Here is a 21,393-nt window from a genome sequence, read left to right on the forward strand (position 1 = left end):
TAATTCTAAAAACGTTTGTTTGTAATTCTAACAAAATACATTTGTCTTTTTGCATTGATTTTTCATAGGCTAAATTAAACATAACTTTTATATTGTTAGTAATATTTTAAGATGAACACTGGACTGAAGCAACTTAAGGTTTACTTGATTATCCACACATCATTTTAGAAAAATCATTTTAAAATGTGAGTATCAAATATGATACATCAGGCTTTTGAGGAACGCTTATTTAGTACATCTCTCAATGTAGGCTATTTCATTGCATTATATGGTTTGCCTTTCACAATAAAAACTGCAGAGCTTTGATCATAAAACGTAGCATTTGAATATCATCTTACTAAGACGCATTATTGGGAGATATAGAGGTGACACTTGCATTTTTCTAAAGGTTCACTAAACTGTTCATATGTCAGGCTTTACAAAGCTAAGGTTACTTTTTTCACTCCACTGACAGATATGTTATGACTTAAGAAAGTATCGACTTTTGTACCGGAAAATGAGACAAAAGAACTGAGCAATAAAATCGTTTTTTGCAGTGCAGTGCTTTGACAATATGACAAAAACAGCTCTTGTAATAAAACCCTAGCCTACATTTTCATAATCAAGACTACTGAGGAGTTTTATGGCATTTCACCAATCTAAGTGGGGAAGATTCGGCAGGTAGTCACCCCCTACAGATTTGTGCAAAATAAGAGATATTATATATCCACATTCTGCCTGGGCCTAAGTTACCTGAGGACATCTGTATGTCTAATAAGAAAGATGGAGGGCTTTTTCCACTCATTTTAGCACCACACAGTGCACCCTATCTGTTTTTCTAAAAGGAAAGTGTCATAAAAACTGAATGTTTTTTTTAGTATGTGAGCGTTTACAGCAGGAATGAAAGCACGTTCAGGGGGCATGGGGATCTAAATGAACATTCCAGCACAACACAATCACTGTTCTCCTAGTTAATGATCCTGGCCAGATTGAACTAGATATAGCTGGGCTTATCTGCCACTTCTAACACTATGAAAAATAGGGCTTTCCTCTCAGAGCCCTTCTTGGAAGCTGAGACTTTCTCAGACACCTGCTGTTGCCCTATGCTATCACTGCAAACATTTCATGCTGTCTGCATGGAGATGGATCAATGTACACTACTTAAGGAGACAGAATGCGAATTGGAAAATAAACATAGCGTAGGAGTACAACAGAGCAAGAAAAATGATGGTCAAAGTATCCTGTTACCCACAGAATAACAAAGTTTAGATTGTTGTGCAAATGACACTAAAAAAGCATATTATTCCACTCAGTGACATTAGAGCTTTTGATTAAACTAAATTGTAATTTCAACTAAATTTCAACCTTCCTTATGCAGGCATATACTGACATCTAGTGGCACATCAAATGAGAACATGATTCAGAAAAAAAAAAAAAAAAACTGCTGAAAACGAGTTTACAAATGATGCAATTACAAAACTGTTTTGTTTTCTATCTGATTATGAAGTGTCTTTATTTAACTGGGATTTAAATAGCCAAGATGCTAGTGTCAACTTTCACCTGCTCGAACTTCACGAGTCGCTCTGTAACAGACCAGATTACAGTTTACACGAGAGGTTACATGCTATATATTATATTTAGTGAACACAACACGTCTCAGTGGATTATGTGACTTGTATTTCTTTCAGTGGAAAAAAAATAAACATTGTTAAAAAGCAACAAAAAACAACAACAAACATTCATGATTCATGAGTTCATTTTTTTTAGTCTATGGTTCAGTCCTTCATTACGAACATATTAAGACTGGAAAATATATTCTCTCACTTACCATGTCTGAATTAATTTATTAAAGGAAAGGTAATGTTGTTTAACAGACGGTTGATTGTCTTGCTTTAGCCTCGCTGTTAAGTCCCCATCACCATAGCAACAACATCAAACGCCTACCGCCAAATAAAATAGTTAAACATATCTCATGTGAACTCGTAACTATATTCCGTAGTGTTTTGACATTCGGCTGACTTCGATATTTAAAGCCTGGTGAGTATACAGACGTTTAGGGAACGAATAGTTTGCTTGAACGATTGTCTACAGTAACCCGGAAGTAGTCCTTTCTGACCTTTTACCGCCAACTGACACTCGCACATGGGTTTGTTATGGTGTGGACTTTGACACTAGTTTCGCTATTACTAGGATTGACAGAATTGTTAAGCTATTGGCTACAATTTAACACGCTTTTTGGGGTTAGCTTAAAATGTTGCAAACCTTTCACAATATAAGACAAAGTTTTTTTGTAATTTCATAAGTAATTTACTGTATAGGTTTATAGTTTGAGGAATTTCCACTAACCACAGCAGTTAAAATGGACCCCAGTCCACTCATTTTAGATGGAGGTCTTGCAACAGAACTTGAAGCAAGTGGGTTCCAATTACAGGTAGGTACTAATACTATTACACAGACTTATTGTCACTAATCACAAGTTTACTCACGCATATATTGTGTTTGCAGGGAGATCCACTGTGGAGTGCAAGACTTCTGCATACAAACCCACAGGCCATTAAGGACGTACATTACAGGTAATTACAGGCTTCATTATGTTCTGTACCTGGGTGGTCATGCTGTGCACGAAGTGCTTTTAATTACTGTATATTTATTATACATGCAGTGTTATATATATAGTATATGAATAAGAGATATATATATATATATATATATATATATATATATATAGTACCGGTCAAAAGTTTGTAAACATTACTATTTTTTATTGTTTTTGAAAGAAGCCTCTTATGCTCATCAAGCCTGAATTTATTTGATCAAAAATACAGAAAAAAAAACAGTAACATTGTGAAATATTATTACAATTTAAAATAATGTTTTTCTATTTTAATATATTTTTTGATGATACTTTTATTCAGCAAGAAAAATATAAAAGGTGATAAAAAGGTGATAGTAAAGCTTTGTATTGTTAGAAACGATTTTTGAATAAATGCTGTTCTTTTTAACTTTTTATTCATCAATGAATCCTGAAAAAAGTATCACAGGTTCCAAAAAAACTGTTTCCAACAATAATAACTATCAAATAAGCATATTAGAATGATTTCTGAAGGATCATGTGAATGAAGACCGGAGTAATGATGCTGAAAATTCAGCTTTGCCATAAATTAGGAATAAATTACAATTGAAAATATATTAAAATAGAAAACAGTTAATGTTGTAATACTATTTCACAACATTACTGTTTTTACTGTATTTTTGATCAAATAAATTCAGCCTTGGTGGGAGTAAGAGACTTCTTTAAAAAAACATCTTACCGTAATTTATTAATCTTTCAGTTCTTTGGTATTTCTGAATGCCTCTATTCTATGACAAGTGAAAAGACTCCGGCCATTCCATTCCCTTTCTACTCCATTTCGCTCAACAAGAATTAATTAATATTTGATGAATGACTGATCTGACTTTTTAAAATAGATTTCTTCAAAGCGGTTCTGATGTCATAACAACAGCCACATATCAGGCCACCATTGAGGGATTCGTGAAATATCTTGGTCTCCGGCCTGAGGAAGCGCAGCAGATGATGATGTCAGGGGTTCAACTGGCAAAAGAGACAGTGCGTGAGTTCATGTCTCATTCACCCGAATCAGGTGTGTGCAAGTCTAACTTCTGCTAAATCATTAATTTGGTCAAGTTTCTGCTACACAAATTCTAAAATGAATATATCCCCTTGAAGACAGAAGAGAACCTTTGGTTGCAGGCTCAGTGGGTCCATATGGGGCCTTTCTACATGACGGGTCAGAGTACACAGGGGCCTATGAGGACAAGATGACATTGGAGGTAATGAAAGATAAAGCTCTTTGTCTGCCCAAGCTGCCTCCTCACAAGAATATCAAGTGCATGTTTTCTCTTTTGTCTTAGGAATTGAAAGACTGGCATCGTCCACAGATCCAGTGCTTAGTAAAAGCTGGAGCTGATCTTGTTGCCATGGAGACCATTCCAGGTCTCAAAGAGGCGGAGGCTTTGGTGGAAGTACTCAAAGAATTTCCCGAAATTAAAGCCTGGCTTTCGTTTTCCTGTAAGGTGACTGATATTAAACTTTTACATAAGCTTTCCTTGAATTACAAATACCGCACATATATTATGATATGCAATGATAAATTGCAACACACTTGCAACCATTTATGTGATTAAAACAAGTAAGAGTGTGCTAGACATTGCTATTAAAGGCACAATATTACACAAGTCATCCAGCTTTCATTAATATATGATATTCTAATATCGATCTAGCTTACTGCAATGTGCAACGTGTCTCATACCAGCCACCGAGTAAACACAGAGTAACATTAGAACATAACTTTTAACACACTCAAATGTATTTTTAGTATGGTAAAGTAAAATAGTGCTGCGTTACCCCACAATATTAATTTGTCATATAAGGTGACCTGTATGAGTAGTAATTCAGCACTTGTGGCTGTTTCATTAGAATGAAATAAAATAATGTGAATTTAAGTGATCAAACGTAACTGTAACAATGTTCAAGTTCAGGGAGGAAGGTGAACGTTAAACGTAACTTTAATTGTAAAATATGCATAAAACAGCAATGTAATGTTGCTGGCTCTCGGCCTGCCCTGCTTCATACCACAGTAACGTTAACAGATCTTTAATACATTAGCTCATCCATGAACCCAGTGTCTCCCTGAGTTCCTTCGGATTGCTTTCCATTGGCCGTGGAGGTGAGGAGGACAACTCCCATGATTCCACGCTCATTCGTGGCGTCATCAAGCTACACCTTTGTTGTTTTTAATAAGCGACCTCTAGCTGCGAAACTTACCCTATTGTTCTGAATATAAGAATATAATATTTTTCTTGGAAATACATGTTTAATGCAATAATGTGTTTCAGGACATTCATAATATTTCAAGCGGGAGGAGCTTTTCTGAGGCGGTTCAGGTGGCCTGTAGGTCCACACAGCTGGTTGCTGTGGGCGTGAACTGTTGTCCCGCTACTTTGGTGAAACCGCTTCTAGAGTCAGCCAAGTCACACAAGAAAGCAGATTTGAGCTGGGTGGTCTATCCTAACAGTGGAGAGAGATGGGACCCCAAGACCGGGTGAGATTAATCAATAATTTTTTCATTTAACTTTTCATTTATTCAATTAAATTGACAGGGTTCCAACGTTCGTGGTGATCATTAAAATGATAATTTCCAGACATGAAAAAGACATGGACATTAATATTTGATTCCATTTCATCCCATATATTACATATATTAAAAATCGCTTTTTGTGAATGTAATCTTTATGTAATTTTTTATAAGAAATTTATATTTTTATTTAGTAAGGATGCATTTAATTGATCAAAAGTGACAGTAAAGTCTATTTAAAATAAATTCTGTTATTTTCTTTTGCTCAAATATATCACGGTTTCCACAAAAATATGATTGCAACTGTTTTCAACATTGATAATAAATGTTTCTTGTGCACCAAATCAGCATATTAGAATGATTTCTGAAGGATCGTGTCAATGAAGACTGGAGTAATTGATGCTGAAAATGTAGTTTTGCCATGACTGAAATAAATTACATTTTAAAATATTAGAGCAGAAAAGCTATTTTAATTTATCATTTCACATTATTATTGTTTGTCCTGTATTTTGATCAAATAAATGCAGCCTTGGTGGCTAAGAGACTTCTTTCAAAAACATGAAACATTCTTACCAACCCCAAACTTTTGAACCATGTAATTAAATAAAACGTTGTAATCAAATAATCACAAATGACTGCAAAACTCATAGAAATTGATTGGTCAAAAGGTATGGGAACCCTGAATTGATTTACTTAGATCGTATCTGACACAATTTGTCTCAATAGTTTCATTGTGTAAGGCTGTTCTGAATCCATTTCAGATGGATAATGGAAAAACAGACGTCATTTGCCAAATTAAGTCTGGACTGGAAAGAACAAGGGGCTTTGTGGATTGGTTGGTATCGAGTTGCACCAGTTAATACTAAGACTTGTTCTTTACTGTTGCGCTGACTCACCAAGATTTCTGTTAACAGGTGGCTGCTGCCGTGTTGGTCCTGCTGATATAACTGCACTGAAGCAACAGCTACATGTATAGCAATGACTCATCATGAAACATGACAGTTCACATCTAGTTACCTATGAAATAATGCACCGATGTGTAAGAAGGTGTATAAATATTTTATTTATAAATAAAAATAAGACCAACACTAGATGACTAGACATTGAACATCATACATTAGGTGTCGCTGTGTTAAAGGAAGAACACAAATCACATAACATGGAAGCAATCATGCAATCTTAGCTCACAGCGTTGCACAAAGAACGTGATTGTAATCCTTCAAGTTAGTATTTACAATAAGATAGCGCCATTTTAATGGACTGTCACTTCACTATAGCCTGAATCTGATCCACTGACACATTATTAAACAGTCTGATATCTTCATGATAACTTAGTTTGTATTTTTTTAGACTTACACTAATAAAACCATTTTGTGTAGTCTTCATAAAGAACAGTCTTCTATGTAATGTTCAGAGCATTCTGTGTGCACTTTATGCAGGTTATTCATTTTTAAGTCCATACCGTCCTCCAATTATCTACCATCAGTAGCATATATATATCCACCAAATAGCATATAACTAAAATGGAATGATGATTTTGATCAGAAAATCAAATATTCACTAAATGCTCTTGGTACACTTAAGGTGCATGCAGTCACAAATTTCGGCGAAATTTTGCAGACAAAAAAGTTAAGCAATGCATGTCGCTTTACTCACGCTTTAATGTCGCTTTACTCACGCTTTAATGTCGCTTTGAAACCAAGCAGCTTTCTGTTGGTCATTGAATCCTCATGATCAAGTTAAACCGTTTTATCGCTGTCCTCTGTCGCATCTCGACGTCTGTTCCGGAGCCAAATTTTGGCGAAATTTCGCAGGCAAAAAAGGCCCAATATCTATAACTCACACAGAAGTCATTCCATGTGACCAACTTGAACCCACTGTGAAAACTACATGGGGAAATCTTTAGCCCTCACGCAAAATTCCCGATCGCATGGATTTTGCACGCAAAAATTAGCTACACAATGCTAAATGTGACCGCACTATTTATTTAATGATTCATTTATTCACAATGTGTTTAGCAAAGCAGCATCAGAAGTGACTTAACCTCTTCTCGGAGAGCCATTAAGTAGTATGGGGCAGTCGTGGCCTAATGGTTAGAGATTCAGATTAGTAACCCGAAAGTTGTGGGTTCGATTCTCAACACCGGCAGGAAATGACTGAGGTGCACTTGAGCGAGGCACCTAACCCTCAATCGCTCCCCGGGCACCACAGCAAAAATGGCTGCCCACTGCTCCTGATGTGTGTGTGTGTTATCTACTCACTATTCCTAAAGTATGTGCACTAACTTGGATGGGTTAAATGCAGAGGACAAATTCTGAGTATGGGTTTCCATACTTGGCCTTCACATGTCACTTTCACATTACCAAGGCCTGTGAAATTTGATTCACATTGCTGTAGAATGGTAGCATTACAAGAACTTCCCCAACAAGAGGTTATTGTTCCTTCCTTATGGGCATCAAACCAGCATTCTTATGGTTACCAGCCTTACCTACTAAGCAACACCATTTGGCTTGCAACCGCATCTATCATATCTAACCTTTCATTGTTGCTAACAACCTGGAGAGATAAATATTCTTGTTTTAAACTGTCGAAACCCAATTGGCTCTTCAGGAGGAGGGTTGGAGATTTCAGACTTAATCAGTTATGTCTTCATCCAGGTCACTGTCTGGAGAGCCTCTGTGCCTGTACTCTGCTGTGTTGGACAAACGCTTCCAGGCATTGTCGGACTTGTTCCCCGTACTGAGGGACCTACCCAGACGTTTCACCGCTCGCTCCTCAGAACTGTCCTCTGTCGCAGCTTGACCTCTGTGTTCTGAAGCCTGATGGTGGAGATCATGCCTCAGATTTTCTAGATTCAGTGCCCATGGTCCCAACTTTTGCCAGTTCACTCTCTGGAAGGCCATAATGCAATGCAGATTGCCTCCAACCTATAAAAATATTATTGAAATAACAAATATGTGAAACAGTTCTAATGTTCAAATTATTGTAGAAGTACCATCACCATACTCAACTCGCGTACCTTCTTGGTTTTGCGATACTGAATGCCTCTCTCTGTATGACGAATGTCCAAGTATTCTGGGTTCTGAGTATTCAGATCCGTCACAATATCTGCCCATCTGATTAAAAATGAGGTTAGAATGTGTGCGTCATATTTATAATTTGAACAAGTATTACCATTCCATAAAATGAACCATACTTTTTACAGTGGATTGCAGGGTGTTTCCTGCTTGGTTCACCAATGAGAATCCAGTGTTCCATCTCATTAAGCGGCAGTGACCCCCTGTAAAAGAAAAAAGAAAAGGAAGAAAGAAATTAGCTTTCTTTCTGAATTAGAAGAAAAAGATATTGTAAAGGTTAATAATTTTCCTCTACACTTTAATGACATTTCATATTGTAATACCAGTGCTCAATAATAAGGATGGCCCAGGGTCAGTGTGAGAGATTTTTTTTTACTTCTGGTGGATTGTCACTAATGCTGCCTTCACGTGCTTTTGGAATTATCATAAATACGAGTTTCCTAGTTGGACATGAACGCCCTCTCAAGTCGTATTTACCACCGGGAAGTCGTACCATAAACTTTAAACATGGCGGAGGGAAGAACGATTACTGCTGTGGCTGCTATTCTTTACTAGTTTTTTTTCCACAACAGCTACATCACCTTGTCTTGTCATGGTAGTGCATATTTACAAATATGAATTGTCAGCAAGCTGACTGTCTAGATAGCGCAGTGAATGCTTAATAATAGTTAAGCTAGAATAATAGTTGTCAATGAATCGGACGTTAAATATCAGTTTGGCTTTAATAAGATTTTCCTAATAAATATACAATAATAAACCTGTTGTCCTCCATGATTCCTGTTCTTCCCAACAACAAAGCACTTGAGTGCGACAAGCTCATAATCACAACTTCAGAAATGGGAACTAGGAAATTTCCGACAGCACATGAGGGCAGTATAAATCTTACATTCGTTGATCTTGTACGCTACCGTTCACAAGTTTGGCGTCAGTAAGACTTTTTAATGATTTTGAGAGAAGTCTCTTATGCTCACCAAGCATGCATTTATTTGATCAAAATACAGTTTAAAAAAAAAAGTAATATTGTAAAATATTACAAAACTGTAATAGTAGAAAATTTAAAACAACTTTTTAGTCCTGTGATGGTAATGCAAAATTTTCAGCATCTATAACTCCAGTTAACAGTGTCATATGATCCTTTCACAAATCATTCTAAAATTCTGATTTTGTGCACAAGAAACATTTATTATAATTATCAATGTTAAAAACAGTTGTGCTGCTTACTATTTTTGTGGAAACTGATACATGTTTTCGAGATACTCTGATGAATAGAAAGTTTAATATAACTTACTTAAAAACATATTATAACACTTAATTTCTTAACCCAAAAATTACTGAACCCAAACATTTGAACGAGAATGTACATATATATATATATACACAGTGGGTACGTAAAGTATTCAGCCCCCCTTAAATTTTTCACTCTTTGTTATATTGCAGCCATTTGCTAAAATCATTTAAGTTCATTTTTTTTCCTCATTATTGTACACACAGCACCCCATATTGACAGAAAAACACAGAATTGTTGACATTTTTGCACATTTATTAAAAAAGAAAAACTGAAATATCACATGGTCCTAAGTATTCAGACCCTTGTCTGAATACTTGTCAACTTAAATGATTTTAGCAAATGGCTGCAATATAACAAAGAGTAAAAATGTAAGGGGGTCTGAATACTTTCCGTACCCACTGTATATATATATATATATATATATATATATATATATGTATATATATATATATATAGAGAGAGAGAGAGAGATCGATAGATTATTTTTTTATTTTTTTTCGGTGTGGCAAGTAAAAGCTTGAACAAAAGGCCTGAATGCATTATTTGAATTTTTCTTAAAACCATAATGACCTGAATTTAACAAATATGAGAATAAAATGAAAACCAAAGTTGCTGTATGTTGTACCTGTATGCTTTGGCTGCTTTTAGTGGTGTAGCTTCATAGCCCACAGGGCAGAAGTAGTGATTCTGACAGTGGTAAATGTAGGCCATGGATTCATCTTTGAGTCCCTGCGTCAGCTTCAGCAGCGCCCCCTCAGCTAGAAGGAACACACACGCTCTATAATATGCAACTCAAGTATTTTTACGACAGAATAATATTCTTTTATTAGATAAACTGTCTATATCTAAACCCAAACATAAGATTAAGGAAATATCAGACTCGATTATTACATTTTAACTACTGTCTGCTGACTCTGCTTTACAAACTAGATCAAAAGAATATTTGTAGAACAATATGCTGTTGCAGCCTCTGATATGAACTGTTATGAAAAAGGATTCAGAATTCACACACCTGTCTCTCCTGCTGTCTTGTGCTTTCCATGAGGTTTGTACAGAATATAAGAGCATCCCCGCACACGAAAATTATCGTTGATTTGTCTGAACCATCTGCACCAATATAAAAATACATATTGTACACAAGAAAATCAAAGTTTGGGGTCAGTACGATATATATTTTTAAGAAATTAATACTTTTATTCATCAAGGATGCAATTAAATTGAAAAAACATGACAGACTTTTACATTGTTAAAAAATATATATTTAGAAAGTTCAATTAATCAAAGAAACCTGAAAAAAATGTATCACGGTTTTCAAAAAAGCAGCACAAATGTTCCCTATCGATACGGTTCACTTGTGTTGCGTCGCTAGACGCGATAGGGGGGAAAACTCCTTTTTCTCCGAATGTTGAAGCCTTACTGAATAACGCAGTGAAACTAGAAAAGCCAAAGCAGTGCAGGAATCTGCACGAGCCTATTGGCTGAGCAGTGTAATCTACACAAACCTATGGCGATGCAGCGGACCTGCACGAACCAATCGGTGTGCAACAAGAAACAGTTCCGCCGGCCCACAGCGAGTCAGGCTTTTACAGCCGCTACTTCCTCGTCCCCAAGAAGGATGGCGGCCTCAGGCCCATCCTGGATCTCGGGCATCTGAACGCGCCCTTATGAAACGCTCATTCAAGATGTTAACATTGATGCTGCTGCTAGCAGCAGCCCCATGGCCAATTCCCCTGAGGAAGGACCTCCTTTCCCAGGCGAAAGGAATTATTTGACACCCCCAACCCGAGTTGTGTGCCCTCCATGTATGGCCCCTTAATGGAAACTTACGGACCTCCTAGAGAGAGTCCTAAACATTGTATCTGAGGCTAGAGCCCCGTCCACGAGACACCTCTACTTCCTTAAGTGGTCTGTTTTCTCTGACTGTTGTACAGTCCGGAACAAAGGCCCAACTTCCTGTAACATACCGCTGGTACTGTTTTTCCTACAAGAGCAGATGGACACGGGCAGCCATAGCAGCATACCACGCTCCTGTGGCCGGCCAGTCTCTAGGCAGGAACAACCTCCTTTCGAGCCGCTACAGTTGGCCGAGCTGCAGCCACTTTCGTTTAAGACCGCGAAACGATACCCAATCAGAAAGGAGCTGACAGAAGATGGAAGCATAACAACTGCAGTCATGGCGCTGCAAAGAGTGGAATGGATATGGACACAGTCGGGACTCTGGTTGAAAATCTGTTTGTGTGTTGTGTGTGGTCACAATGCGGCACACCACACCACACACTATAGGAGCAAAACTGTTAAATCTAAGATTTTTTGGCCTTATTATGTTTGTGGTCTCTCACATTTTTTAAATCTTATAAGATTTTAAATATCTTTTGGTGTGGCCCCAGCATAAGAGTGTATTTTATAGAGCACTCTGCTCAGTTCAGACAGTCAGAGCAGCTCTTTGTGTGCTTCGGAGGCCGCAACAAAGGGCATCCGGTCACGAAGCAAAGATGATCCCGCTGGATAGTGGACGCCCATTGAATTGGCCTGAACTTCGGCCAAAAATCGGTGTAAGAGCTTACTCCACCAGAGGCATTGCCTCTTCCTGGGCATGTTCCAGTGGTGTATCCATTGGCAACATCTGTGCGGCATCCGGCTGGTCCTCGCCATCCACCTCCGCCAGGTTTTACCACCTGGACGTTCCTGCAATACAAGCCCGAGTCCTCTCTGTTTAGCTGGGTTTGACCTAAGAGTGAGCTTAGCCCACTAGTATCCCCCTGGAGGCTCCATCTCATGGTCCGAGCCCCTTTTTCTAGTCGGGCAAATACCCTACCCTTGCTTAGCCCTGCTGCCCTCTAGACCCTTATATACAAGTGTCTTAGACTGGGGCCTTAGAACAATTGTTGTTCTGCAATCATAGCATGGCGTGATTGGATTAGTTACCCATTGCAATACAAGTGAACCGTATCGATAGGGAACATACTTGGTTACTAACGTTATGGGAATGCGTTTTGTGTAGCTGGCCGTGCTATAATGCTACATGACATTTACATTTACATTTATTCATTTAGCTGACGCTTTTATCCAAAGCGACTTACAATTGCTATATATGTCAGAGGTCGCACGCCTCTGGAGCAACTAGGGGTTAAGTGTCTTGCTCAGGGACACATTGGTGTCTCACAGTGGATTCGAACCCGGGTCTCTCACACCAAAGGCATGTGTCTTATCCATTGCGCCACACCACCACATGACTAGGCGTTCGTCACTTTAGTCGAGTTGATCTCAATCCTATGGTGAGACGAGCCCGTTTTATAGACGGATGCTCTGCCCATTCTGGCGGGCTGCGGACATTGGTTCGCGCAGGTCCGCTGCATCGCCATAAGTTCGTGCAGATTACACTGCTCAGCCAATAAGCTTGTGCTTTGGCTTGTGCAGTTTCACTGAGTTATTCGATAAGACTTCAACATTCACAGAAAATGTTGTTTTTCCCCCCATTGCGTCAATACTCGTTCCCATTATCTCAGGGAACCGGGGTTACATTAGTAACTGAGTATGTTTTCAACACTGATGATGATATTATAAGAAGAAGAAGAAGAAATGTTTTTAAGCACCGAATTAACATATTAGAATGATATCTGAAGGATCATGTGACACTTTTGACTGAAGTGCTAGAAGATGCTAAAAATGAAGCTCTGCCATTTTGTCATTTTAAATTGTAATAATATTTCACAATATTGCTGTTATAACTCCATTTAAATCAAATAAACGCAACTTTGGTGAGCACAAGACTTTTTTCCCAGACCCCAAACTTTTTAATGGTAGTGAATGTATGAATGTATGTTAACACATTTTGAGAAACTGTTAAAATGCAAAAACTACAGTAAACTCACCGCATCAGAGTGGCATTGCCGGTGAACGGTCCAAACTTGATGTCTTCAAACGGAGGCTGGAAACCAAGTATATTCAGGGCTTCTTCTTGAGAAATAGGTGGGAGACTGAACAAATCAATCCTAAAGGTTACTATTTGCAATTTCTACCAGACCAGATTAGAAATCTTAAAATAGATCAAGTGAATGTGCTGTTTTTGCTCCTAAAAATACATTCCTTGGTATATTTTTGAACAGTGTCCCAAGTCTCATGCATTAAATCAGCAGAGGCCGAACTAAAAATGATATCATTCACAATATGAAATTAGCTAGCTGTTGATAAATTTCAGCAAGGAACACACCTGCCTGCTCCTAGAGTACTGTAGAGAAAGTTCCAACAAGAAACAAGTGAAGAGATTCCACAAGATGTTTTATACTGGGGTCGGCTGATGCAGTACCTTAAACATCAGAGAGGAGTGGTTAAAACGTGCACTTTTTGAGTCTCATTTCTCATTCATTAGTGTATTACCATCTACGGAGGTCCAAGACTTTTCTCTGTTTGATCTCCTCCAGAGAGGCTTGTGGTGGGAGATCTTGCAGGTTTCTGCTGAGCCTGTCAGACGATTTCATTTTCTTAGAGTTGAATTTCTTTAAATTACCTGAGGAAAAACACACTTAATCCTTTAAAATCATTCTATAATCATATTATCCTCATTCTGGTTCAAATTGACACTCTCTTATCAAGTAGAAGAATTTGTTTCACTGGAATATATAAAAGACCCTTAAAATGCAGTGAATAATGGCTTGGCTGGAGTTTGGATAAAGTTAACTCAATGTTAAGCTTCATTAAACGTATGTAGAGAGCAAGATTATCATTCTGAATCTGCCCTGTGTACTTTGTCTTAGCAAAGATTCCTCAGATCAGTAATTCCAGTCTAACCATGTTTGATCAGGCACTGAGTGATGGCACACATCCAATGCATTCTCTCTATAAACGCTGAATCTGGGAATAATTACAAATTAGTTAGGTGAAATCCATGTGACATAGTCACTTGTGTCAGTGAAGTCATCACTGCAGTTACATAAATCACAGCAGATGGTCAATGAGCTCATTTTCCAGGCATATTTTGCTCAACAGCTTGAATAAAAATGAGCCTGATATTTTTGTAACTTTTCAGATTTCACTATTAGTTTACCGATAATAAAATTATTGTCATAATAAGCTTAAACATTATTTTCAAAGGATTCTTCAATGTGATCTGGGGTCTACAGCAAAAATTCCCACAACATAATGCCCTATCCTGACCTGAAATATATAGGCAGCTTTATATTTTCATTTATTAAAACCAATTTATATTGTGAGAAAAATATTAAATGTTATATCATGAAAACAACTAAATCTAATGTTTCCTGAATTCAATAACTGGAAGAAATTTTAAAAGTTTGAAAACTCCTGGTCAACAGTATGTAGATGTCTGTGATAATTTTAGAGAGACTCATACTTGTTTTGGTTTTCCGGGTTAAAACCACATCAAAATCAGAGGTGTCAATCTCCCAGGCCAGCACAGGCTTGTTGCTGGATGACACGACCTCCATATCACAGTTCCCATCTAAAGACACACTTATTCCCCCTGAGTGACACTGGGAGGGGGTTGCAGTGTTAGTCTTGACTAATGATACCCCGGTGTCTGGATTGGTTGGTGGTGCATCTTCAGATGTGATGACGGGTCGGGCTCGGTTGAGCAGAGCATAGTCCGAGCAGACGGTGTAGAACTTCTCTCGGGAGTGTGTTACAGGGCAGGTCCAAGGAAGCTGGAGCTCTGCGCTGGAGGCCCGTCGCACCCTCAGCGCATCGCTCGTCAACGGGCTCAGGAAGCTGCGCTCGCGCTCATCCTCTCTGCCCGGGGCCCGTGATGGGGCCTCTTGATCAGTTCTAGCAGACCCGTTGGCACCTTCACTTTCCACAGTGTTAGGCATTGAACGGAGAACTGGGATGACGGTTAGGAGAATACAGGTGTACTCCAGCTGTGACGGCTTGGTCCCAGAAGAGAGCTCAAAGAAAGAATCTCATCCACTGACTACAATTAAGAATAAGACAGAAAGTGCAATAATAATAATAATAATAATAATATTATATATATTAATGCTGTCAAATCGATTAATCGTGATTAATCACATCTAACATAAAAGTTTTTGTTTACATATAAGTATATATATATATATATATATATATATATATATATATATAGTCGATATACACACAGACATATAATAGGCTATATAAAAACACAAATATTATGTAATCAAAAACATTTTCTGTCAAATAAGGTGTGGTGTGACACTGTTGTCAGAGATTGCGTGGTGTGACACTAAGCCAGAGATTGCTATTAATTGAAATTATGAAACTGACAATAGCTTTAAACGACGTTTAATCTTATAGATTAATGGTACCACATGGTTGAATTCGACCTACATCATCATCATCGTCAACAACATTACCTACCATCGTTTTAGGTCATTATTTATCGATGGTGGTCGGTAGGCATCATTTCAGGAATAGATTGTAAGATAAATCGCTGCAATGTAAGTTTAAACCACCGAGTAACGTTAACTGTTACACCATATAAATAATATAGATATCTGAATAATAGCTAAACACCATCAATGTAGCATTAATGGGCTCTTCGAAAGAATTTAACCCTTACATGAATGCGGTTTCATAGCGCAAATATTTATCCTTATTTACTTAACCTTAGTTAAAATAATAATAATAAACACCTACCTTGCCAATTCTGCAGGAATAATTTATGCATAATGCTCTGCGCGAGCTCTCTGTTTGACTGCCTAGCTGTGTTTTAACGGGCTCTACCAATCTCAAAGACAGGGGTGTTTTACGACATAGAATATTTTAATATTTCCTTTTTCGGTTTTAAACGGTCTACATAACAGTGTACCGTTTTATTGAATATATTTTAAGAACGCTCCTATAATACATGCAATGTTATGGCAAATCGTTTTGTAAATAAAGATAGTCGTAAAGATAGCCCCACCTCCGTTGTTCTTTCAGGGGAAGTAGAGCATGGTTGTCTTTAAAGAGGACTGAACTGCCTGTCAGTGAACTAACTTACTGAACTGCAGGAGGTGCAAAGACCAGAGTAGGTAAGCAACAAGAATCAAATAAAGCGAGTTTATGAAGTGTGGCTAAAAACTAAAGCATGGTTTCATGTGAAACAATTTATTAAAAGTATGTTCCCTGGACCCTGTTAAACGCATATGCTCTTACAATACGTATTTTGTAGTTTAAGATTTAACCTGCAGAAAGTTACCTGATCAAAACTTGATTGTTGATGCATCATGACACCTCAAAGCTTTTAGTTTACTCCAATTTTACTATTATTATTATTAAAATGAACTGTATATTGACCATTTTTGGACAGTGTTGATTAAAAAATAATAATAAAATGGCTCACATTAGCTGAGTTGTTAGCAATACTTTATGTTTTGAAATAAGTCTCTTATGCTCATCAAGCCTGCATTTATTTGATCAAAAATACAGAAAAAAGCTGTAATATTGTGAAATATTATTACAATTTTAAAATAATGGTTGTCTATTTTAATATACTTTAAAAAAATATATTTAAAATGTATTTCTTTGATGCAAAGTTGAATTTTCATCAGCCATTACTTAAGCCTTTAGTGTCACATGATCTTTAGAAATCATTCTAATATGCTGATTTGATACATAGTTATCAGTGATACAATGATAGTGATACATTATTATCAGTGTTGAAACAGTTGTGCTGCTTCATATTTTTTTATAACCTGATACTTTTTTCAGGATTCTTTGATGAATAAAAAGGATTTTTTTTTTTATATATTGAATTCAAAAGTTTGGGCTCAGTAATTTTTTGCTTAAATTTTTTGAAAGAAATTAATACTTTTATTGAGCAAGGATGTGTTAAATTGATAAAAAGTGATAGTAAAGATTTATATTGTTAGAAAATATTTCTTCTTAAGGTATCATTGTGTAATAGCACTAACATTATATTTGATGTGATAAAAGATTAGCATGAAAAAAATAGGCGTATTCAGGTTGATTGGGACATTTCAAAGGCTATGAGTGTCTCATTCAACCTAAATTTACCCCTATATATATAATATATATTAATCTATATATATTAATATGTTAATCTTTTATCACATCAAATATAATATTAGCGCTATTACACAATGATTTACAGAAAGTTTATGACAATGCCTTACCTTAAGAACAAATGGTGCAATACCAAGCACTGAGTTGGTTACAAATCAACTAGTAGTTACTAATCTCCAGATAACATCCCAACCCTGTATTGTGTGATCAAGTGTCCTTACTTGACTGATGTTTCTGGAATCTAACCAGGATGGCTTGCAAGCTGCTAATAATTGATACAGACTGTGGCATAGATGATGCTCTGGCCATCATAGTTGCTCTTGCAGCTCCCGATGTGAAGGTGTTGGGCATCACCTGCTGCTTTGGGAACACTGATGTGGATAATGTATGTCAGAATGTGGTGCGAGTACTGTCAGTCTGTCAACAAACCCAGGTATGTGCATTTAAAACGGTACCAATACAAATGTCAAGAACTAAGATGAGATAATTGCATTCTATTGTATTGTTTTCCCTCAGATTCCAGTCTTCAAAGGGTCTGCTGGTCCTCTAGTTAGATTTGACACACCATGTAAAAATCATTTTGGCACAGATGGACTTGGGGATGTTCTGCAGAACTCTGAGATTTGGAAGAGGCAGATACAGAAAGAGCATGCCGTTAATGCCATGATACGACTGGTGAATGAAAACCAGGGAGAGGTAAGAAATAAACTAATAACCCCCTTTAGTTATAGAATATTGATGTAAAAGTTTGAATAGAAATATTAAAGAAACATTCAAGCACAATATGCAACATTTTCTATCAACTTGCATATTATTTTGTTTTTAAATAAGCTTTGTTTTAGTTCATTTGAACTCAAATCACACATTTTGAGTCTATATGGACCCACTTTGCAGTATTTGTTTAGTTTTGTTGGCCATGTAGTGTTTAGATTATTTTTTATTTACCTCAGAGATCCTAAAGAACAGTATGTGAGAGGACCTGAATCTTACAAAAAATTAATATTTAAAATAAGATAAAATCTAAGCTAATATATATATATATATATATATATATATATATATATATATATATATATATATAATTTGTTCCCTTAACTGCTATTTTTATTTAAAAATCAGGGTTGTAAAATAATCTGATAGAAAAATAAATAAATAAAAACCCTGTAAACACCATCAACTAGAAAAGTGATGTATACACTGGTAATACAAATTATAAACCCTGAAGTGATTGAAACTTTTAGTATACTTTTTTTAAGGATATCAACACTCATGGTTTCCATAAAAAAATTAAAAAGTTTGAAAAAGAGCAGCATTATCATTACAGAAGTATCAAGAAATAACTTGAAGTGCAATCATATATTGTTTTTAACAATGGTTAAGGTCAAAAAGATTAAGAACCACTGGGTTAGTGTTTAAAATGCAGTTAGTGAACTCTTCTGAATGTTGTGATGCCATCTTGTGGTCTGTGGTTTGTTTACATACACAGGTATCTCTCATTGCTCTTGGTCCACTCACTAACTTGGCTTTGGCTGTTAATTTAGACCCCACATTCCCTCAGAAACTCAAGGATCTGTATATTATGGGCGGTAATATGGAAGGTAAGAAAATAAGCTGCTGTACAGGTAGCTCCAAATTGTACTTTTTATATCAGTGATTATGTATAACAAAAACCAAGCCAGTGCTGATGACAGCACAGGTCAAGACACGCTCCCCTAATCGGGTCTCTTTCTATCGAGCTTCATCTCCCCACACTGTTCACTGTTAAATCTTCCAGGGAAGGGAAATCTGACACCAACGGCAGAGTTTAATTTTAGAATGGACGCTGAATCAGCTTACGTAGTTTTGGAGGAATATACCTGCTCAACACACATCGCAACCTGGGAGTTCACTTGCAGAAACAAACTATCTTGGGTAAGAACCCCCAACATGAGCAAAATCCATTCTTGCGTGAACATTATAGGCCTGACAAACTTGTGTGCTTCATATTTTTCCAGGAGTGTTTTGATGAGCTGGTCAATCAGGATACATCAGCTGCTCGATTCATGAAGAAGATAACCTCCAAGTGCTGGGCCTTCTCTAGAGAGCTTTCCATCAACAGCAACAAAGATGTGCTCTTTGGGCAAGGGTTTGTGCCCTACGACGCCTTTGCTGTGGCAGCTTGTGTGGACAGCAGCGTGATTACAGAGAGTGTGCAGTGTGCCGTTCGCGTGGAGGTACAAGGTGTATTGGGACGAGGCATGATGGTTGTGGACCAAGCCAATACTCTGAAGAAAGGCCATCTTGCGTTTGTGATGAAGACATGTGACCTTAAAAAGTTCAGCTTGATGCTCAAAGCTTCTTTACAATTAGCATAGAAATAAGCTTCTCTGCAATGCATTTGTATTAGATGAAGATTCCTCTGCAAGTGTCCCTGTTCTGTTAAAGAGTTAGTTTAGCCAAAAATCTGTCACTCACCCTCACGTCATTCCAAACAAGACTTTCATACATAAAGATGTTTTTCTGTCCCTTCACTGAAAGTTCACACAACCAAAACTTTGACACTTCAAAAAGTTCATTGATAAGTAATCCATATGAATCATGCGTTGATCTGATTAAATGAAAAAAATAAAAAAAAAATCTAAATTGCACGTCTCTCTTCAGAAGACTTGAAATAAAATGTTAATATGGATTGTTAGTCTTTATGAACTTTTTGAAGCATCAATTGACTTTCAATGGAGGGACAGGAATTAAATGTTAAAAACATTTGTTTCGGAGATGAAAGAAAGCCTGAGTTTGAAATAACATAAGGACGAGATGACAATTACTGTCCCTTTAAGCAAATTTAAATAAAACGAGAAGTCAATATTCCAGCCTGATATGTTTATTTCAACCAATGAGACCAAACGCTCACTCTTGAAGTGACAAATGAATGATGAACAGAACACATTTCAAGTTCTTTAAGCTCCCTCAAATTAAAAGCCAATTTCAGCAAATGAAGCTTTTCACTTCAAGCTGAGGCCAATTAAAATAAAATAAAATCTCAACTTCTGAATGCTTTTACGATTTGGCTTGGACTTAGAGGGGTTCAAATCAATGTGGTAATCGTAGTCTTAACCACTTTTATCTTCCCAAATGTTAAATCAACCAAGAAGTGTGGCCAGACAATGCCAAGAATGAAATCATCAAACCAATATAACAGCATTTTGTAGGAGTGGGGATTTACGCAAAGTGCTTATTTTAAGGGTGAGTAATACTGCATCTTGCGTTTTTAATACAATAATACTGGATCATATACTTTAATTCCAAACAATGCAGTATTACTCAAAACAGGGAATCTCTAAAATGGTAAAGAAAAATACCTCTACAAGGGCAATAGCATTAAACCAATGTTGTCAATTTTTCGTTCACTTTGTCTGTTAAAATTGAACTTAAGGCATTTTTATACCCCACTAAAATAAATAGGTCTGAATTCTGAGGTGAATTGGAATTGCAACACTGGGTTTCCAATGGACATTTGTACCATTACAATTCAAGATTTTTTCCAATCATTAAAATGATCTTGGTGTACATCATACTATATTCAACCAGGAAAAATAAAACAAGATTAGAAACCACTGCATTTTCTGTTGCTCAGTGAGGCTGTTCTGCCTCAGATGCCATTGTTGTCGGGGCTGTTGGGCCAGGGCTCTGAGTTCCAGCGATTGAGTGAGGGAGACCACCCCATGTTCCAGGGGTTGTAGGTGCGACCCACGTCGTTGGGGGCAGGGGTGGGCGGGGCGGTCTGGCTGACCAAGTCAGGGAGAGCGGCGGAAGGAGGAGGGTTGAAGGAGTGCAGGGTGGAGTCGTTGCCAGTGGACCAGATGGACCTGCTGAAGGACCAGGGACTGCGCGCACTGCCCAAAATGGACTAAACACAAGCAGAAAGAGAAAGACT

At 37.2% G+C, this 21,393-nt stretch overlaps 5 protein-coding genes across 9 annotated transcripts in view; 2 read left to right on the forward strand and 3 right to left on the reverse strand.

Annotated features, from left to right (window-relative positions):
* Positions 1 to 2,572, reverse strand: part of nme7 (NME/NM23 family member 7) — a 35,464-nt gene extending 32,892 nt beyond the window's left edge. The window contains exon 1 of one of the 2 annotated variants that reach the window (XM_084426749.1): positions 2,466 to 2,572. In XM_084426749.1, the coding sequence (XP_084282875.1) occupies positions 2,466 to 2,534 (69 nt within the window). In that variant the 5' untranslated portion in view covers positions 2,535 to 2,572. Of the gene's footprint in view, positions 1 to 1,807; positions 2,107 to 2,465 lie in introns of those variants that run through there. The other variant, XM_084426750.1, reaches the window with a different exon arrangement.
* Positions 2,034 to 8,541, forward strand: LOC311301541 (uncharacterized protein). Of its 2 annotated transcripts, XR_014629472.1 has the most exons (9): positions 2,114 to 2,410; positions 2,485 to 2,552; positions 3,448 to 3,620; positions 3,707 to 3,810; positions 3,892 to 4,053; positions 4,876 to 5,081; positions 5,876 to 5,949; positions 6,029 to 6,161; positions 7,772 to 8,541. XR_014629472.1 is itself a non-coding variant. In XM_084426753.1 (8 exons), the coding sequence occupies exons 1-8, from the start codon at positions 2,339 to 2,341 to the stop codon at positions 6,088 to 6,090; spliced, it is 921 nt and encodes a 306-aa protein (XP_084282879.1). In that variant the 5' UTR covers positions 2,034 to 2,338; the 3' UTR covers positions 6,091 to 6,174. The 2 variants fall into 2 exon arrangements, 1 of the variants encoding a protein (XP_084282879.1); XM_084426753.1 differs by lacking the exon at positions 7,772 to 8,541 and having other exon boundaries at positions 2,034 to 2,410; positions 6,029 to 6,174.
* Positions 6,155 to 16,246, reverse strand: LOC311301537 (basic immunoglobulin-like variable motif-containing protein). The gene is made up of 10 exons (XM_084426748.1): positions 16,110 to 16,246; positions 14,830 to 15,405; positions 13,857 to 13,986; positions 13,690 to 13,785; positions 13,352 to 13,456; positions 10,492 to 10,586; positions 10,105 to 10,237; positions 8,311 to 8,394; positions 8,134 to 8,230; positions 6,155 to 8,041 (listed from the first exon to the last, which is right to left on the reverse strand). The coding sequence occupies exons 2-10, from the start codon at positions 15,302 to 15,304 to the stop codon at positions 7,748 to 7,750; spliced, it is 1,509 nt and encodes a 502-aa protein (XP_084282874.1). The 5' UTR covers positions 15,305 to 15,405; positions 16,110 to 16,246; the 3' UTR covers positions 6,155 to 7,747.
* A 146-nt stretch (positions 16,247 to 16,392) lies between these two features.
* LOC311301540 (inosine-uridine preferring nucleoside hydrolase) lies at positions 16,393 to 20,331 on the forward strand. 2 transcript variants are annotated; one of them, XM_084426751.1, is made up of 6 exons: positions 16,393 to 16,486; positions 17,730 to 17,913; positions 17,997 to 18,176; positions 18,967 to 19,078; positions 19,255 to 19,391; positions 19,475 to 20,331. In XM_084426751.1, the coding sequence occupies exons 2-6, from the start codon at positions 17,731 to 17,733 to the stop codon at positions 19,832 to 19,834; spliced, it is 972 nt and encodes a 323-aa protein (XP_084282877.1). In that variant the 5' UTR covers positions 16,393 to 16,486; position 17,730; the 3' UTR covers positions 19,835 to 20,331. The 2 variants fall into 2 exon arrangements, with proteins under 2 accessions (XP_084282877.1, XP_084282878.1); XM_084426752.1 differs by having other exon boundaries at positions 16,393 to 16,482; positions 19,475 to 20,328.
* tmem131 (transmembrane protein 131) overlaps positions 20,325 to 21,393 on the reverse strand; it is a 38,223-nt gene continuing 37,154 nt past the window's right edge. For both annotated transcript variants that reach the window (XM_084426747.1, XM_084426746.1), the window contains exon 41: positions 20,325 to 21,366. In XM_084426747.1, the coding sequence (XP_084282873.1) occupies positions 21,109 to 21,366 (258 nt within the window). In that variant the 3' untranslated portion in view covers positions 20,325 to 21,108. The remainder of the gene's footprint in view (positions 21,367 to 21,393) is intronic.

The sequence above is a fragment of the Rutilus rutilus genome (assembly GCF_951802725.1).
Source record: "Rutilus rutilus genome assembly, chromosome: 12".
Lineage (NCBI taxonomy): Eukaryota > Metazoa > Chordata > Actinopteri > Cypriniformes > Leuciscidae > Rutilus > Rutilus rutilus.

Excerpts from the sequence above, each read along its gene's own strand:
- LOC311301541 (XM_084426753.1), top strand. The coding sequence starts at position 2,339 with ATGGACCCCAGTCCACTCATTTTAGATGGAGGTCTTGCAACAGAACTT. Across the intron at positions 2,553-3,447 it reads ATTAAGGACGTACATTACAG|ATTTCTTCAAAGCGGTTCTG; the intron begins GTAATTACAGGC and ends TTTTTAAAATAG. Across the intron at positions 5,950-6,028 it reads ACAAGGGGCTTTGTGGATTG|GTGGCTGCTGCCGTGTTGGT; the intron begins GTTGGTATCGAG and ends TTCTGTTAACAG.
- LOC311301537 (XM_084426748.1), bottom strand. The coding sequence starts at position 15,304 with ATGCCTAACACTGTGGAAAGTGAAGGTGCCAACGGGTCTGCTAGAACT. Across the intron at positions 10,238-10,491 it reads CAAGACAGCAGGAGAGACAG|CTGAGGGGGCGCTGCTGAAG; the intron begins GTGTGTGAATTC and ends TGTTCCTTCTAG. Across the intron at positions 8,042-8,133 it reads AGTATCGCAAAACCAAGAAG|GTTGGAGGCAATCTGCATTG; the intron begins GTACGCGAGTTG and ends ATATTTTTATAG.
- LOC311301540 (XM_084426751.1), top strand. The coding sequence starts at position 17,731 with ATGGCTTGCAAGCTGCTAATAATTGATACAGACTGTGGCATAGATGAT. Across the intron at positions 19,079-19,254 it reads TATGGGCGGTAATATGGAAG|GGAAGGGAAATCTGACACCA; the intron begins GTAAGAAAATAA and ends TAAATCTTCCAG. Across the intron at positions 19,392-19,474 it reads GCAGAAACAAACTATCTTGG|GAGTGTTTTGATGAGCTGGT; the intron begins GTAAGAACCCCC and ends ATATTTTTCCAG.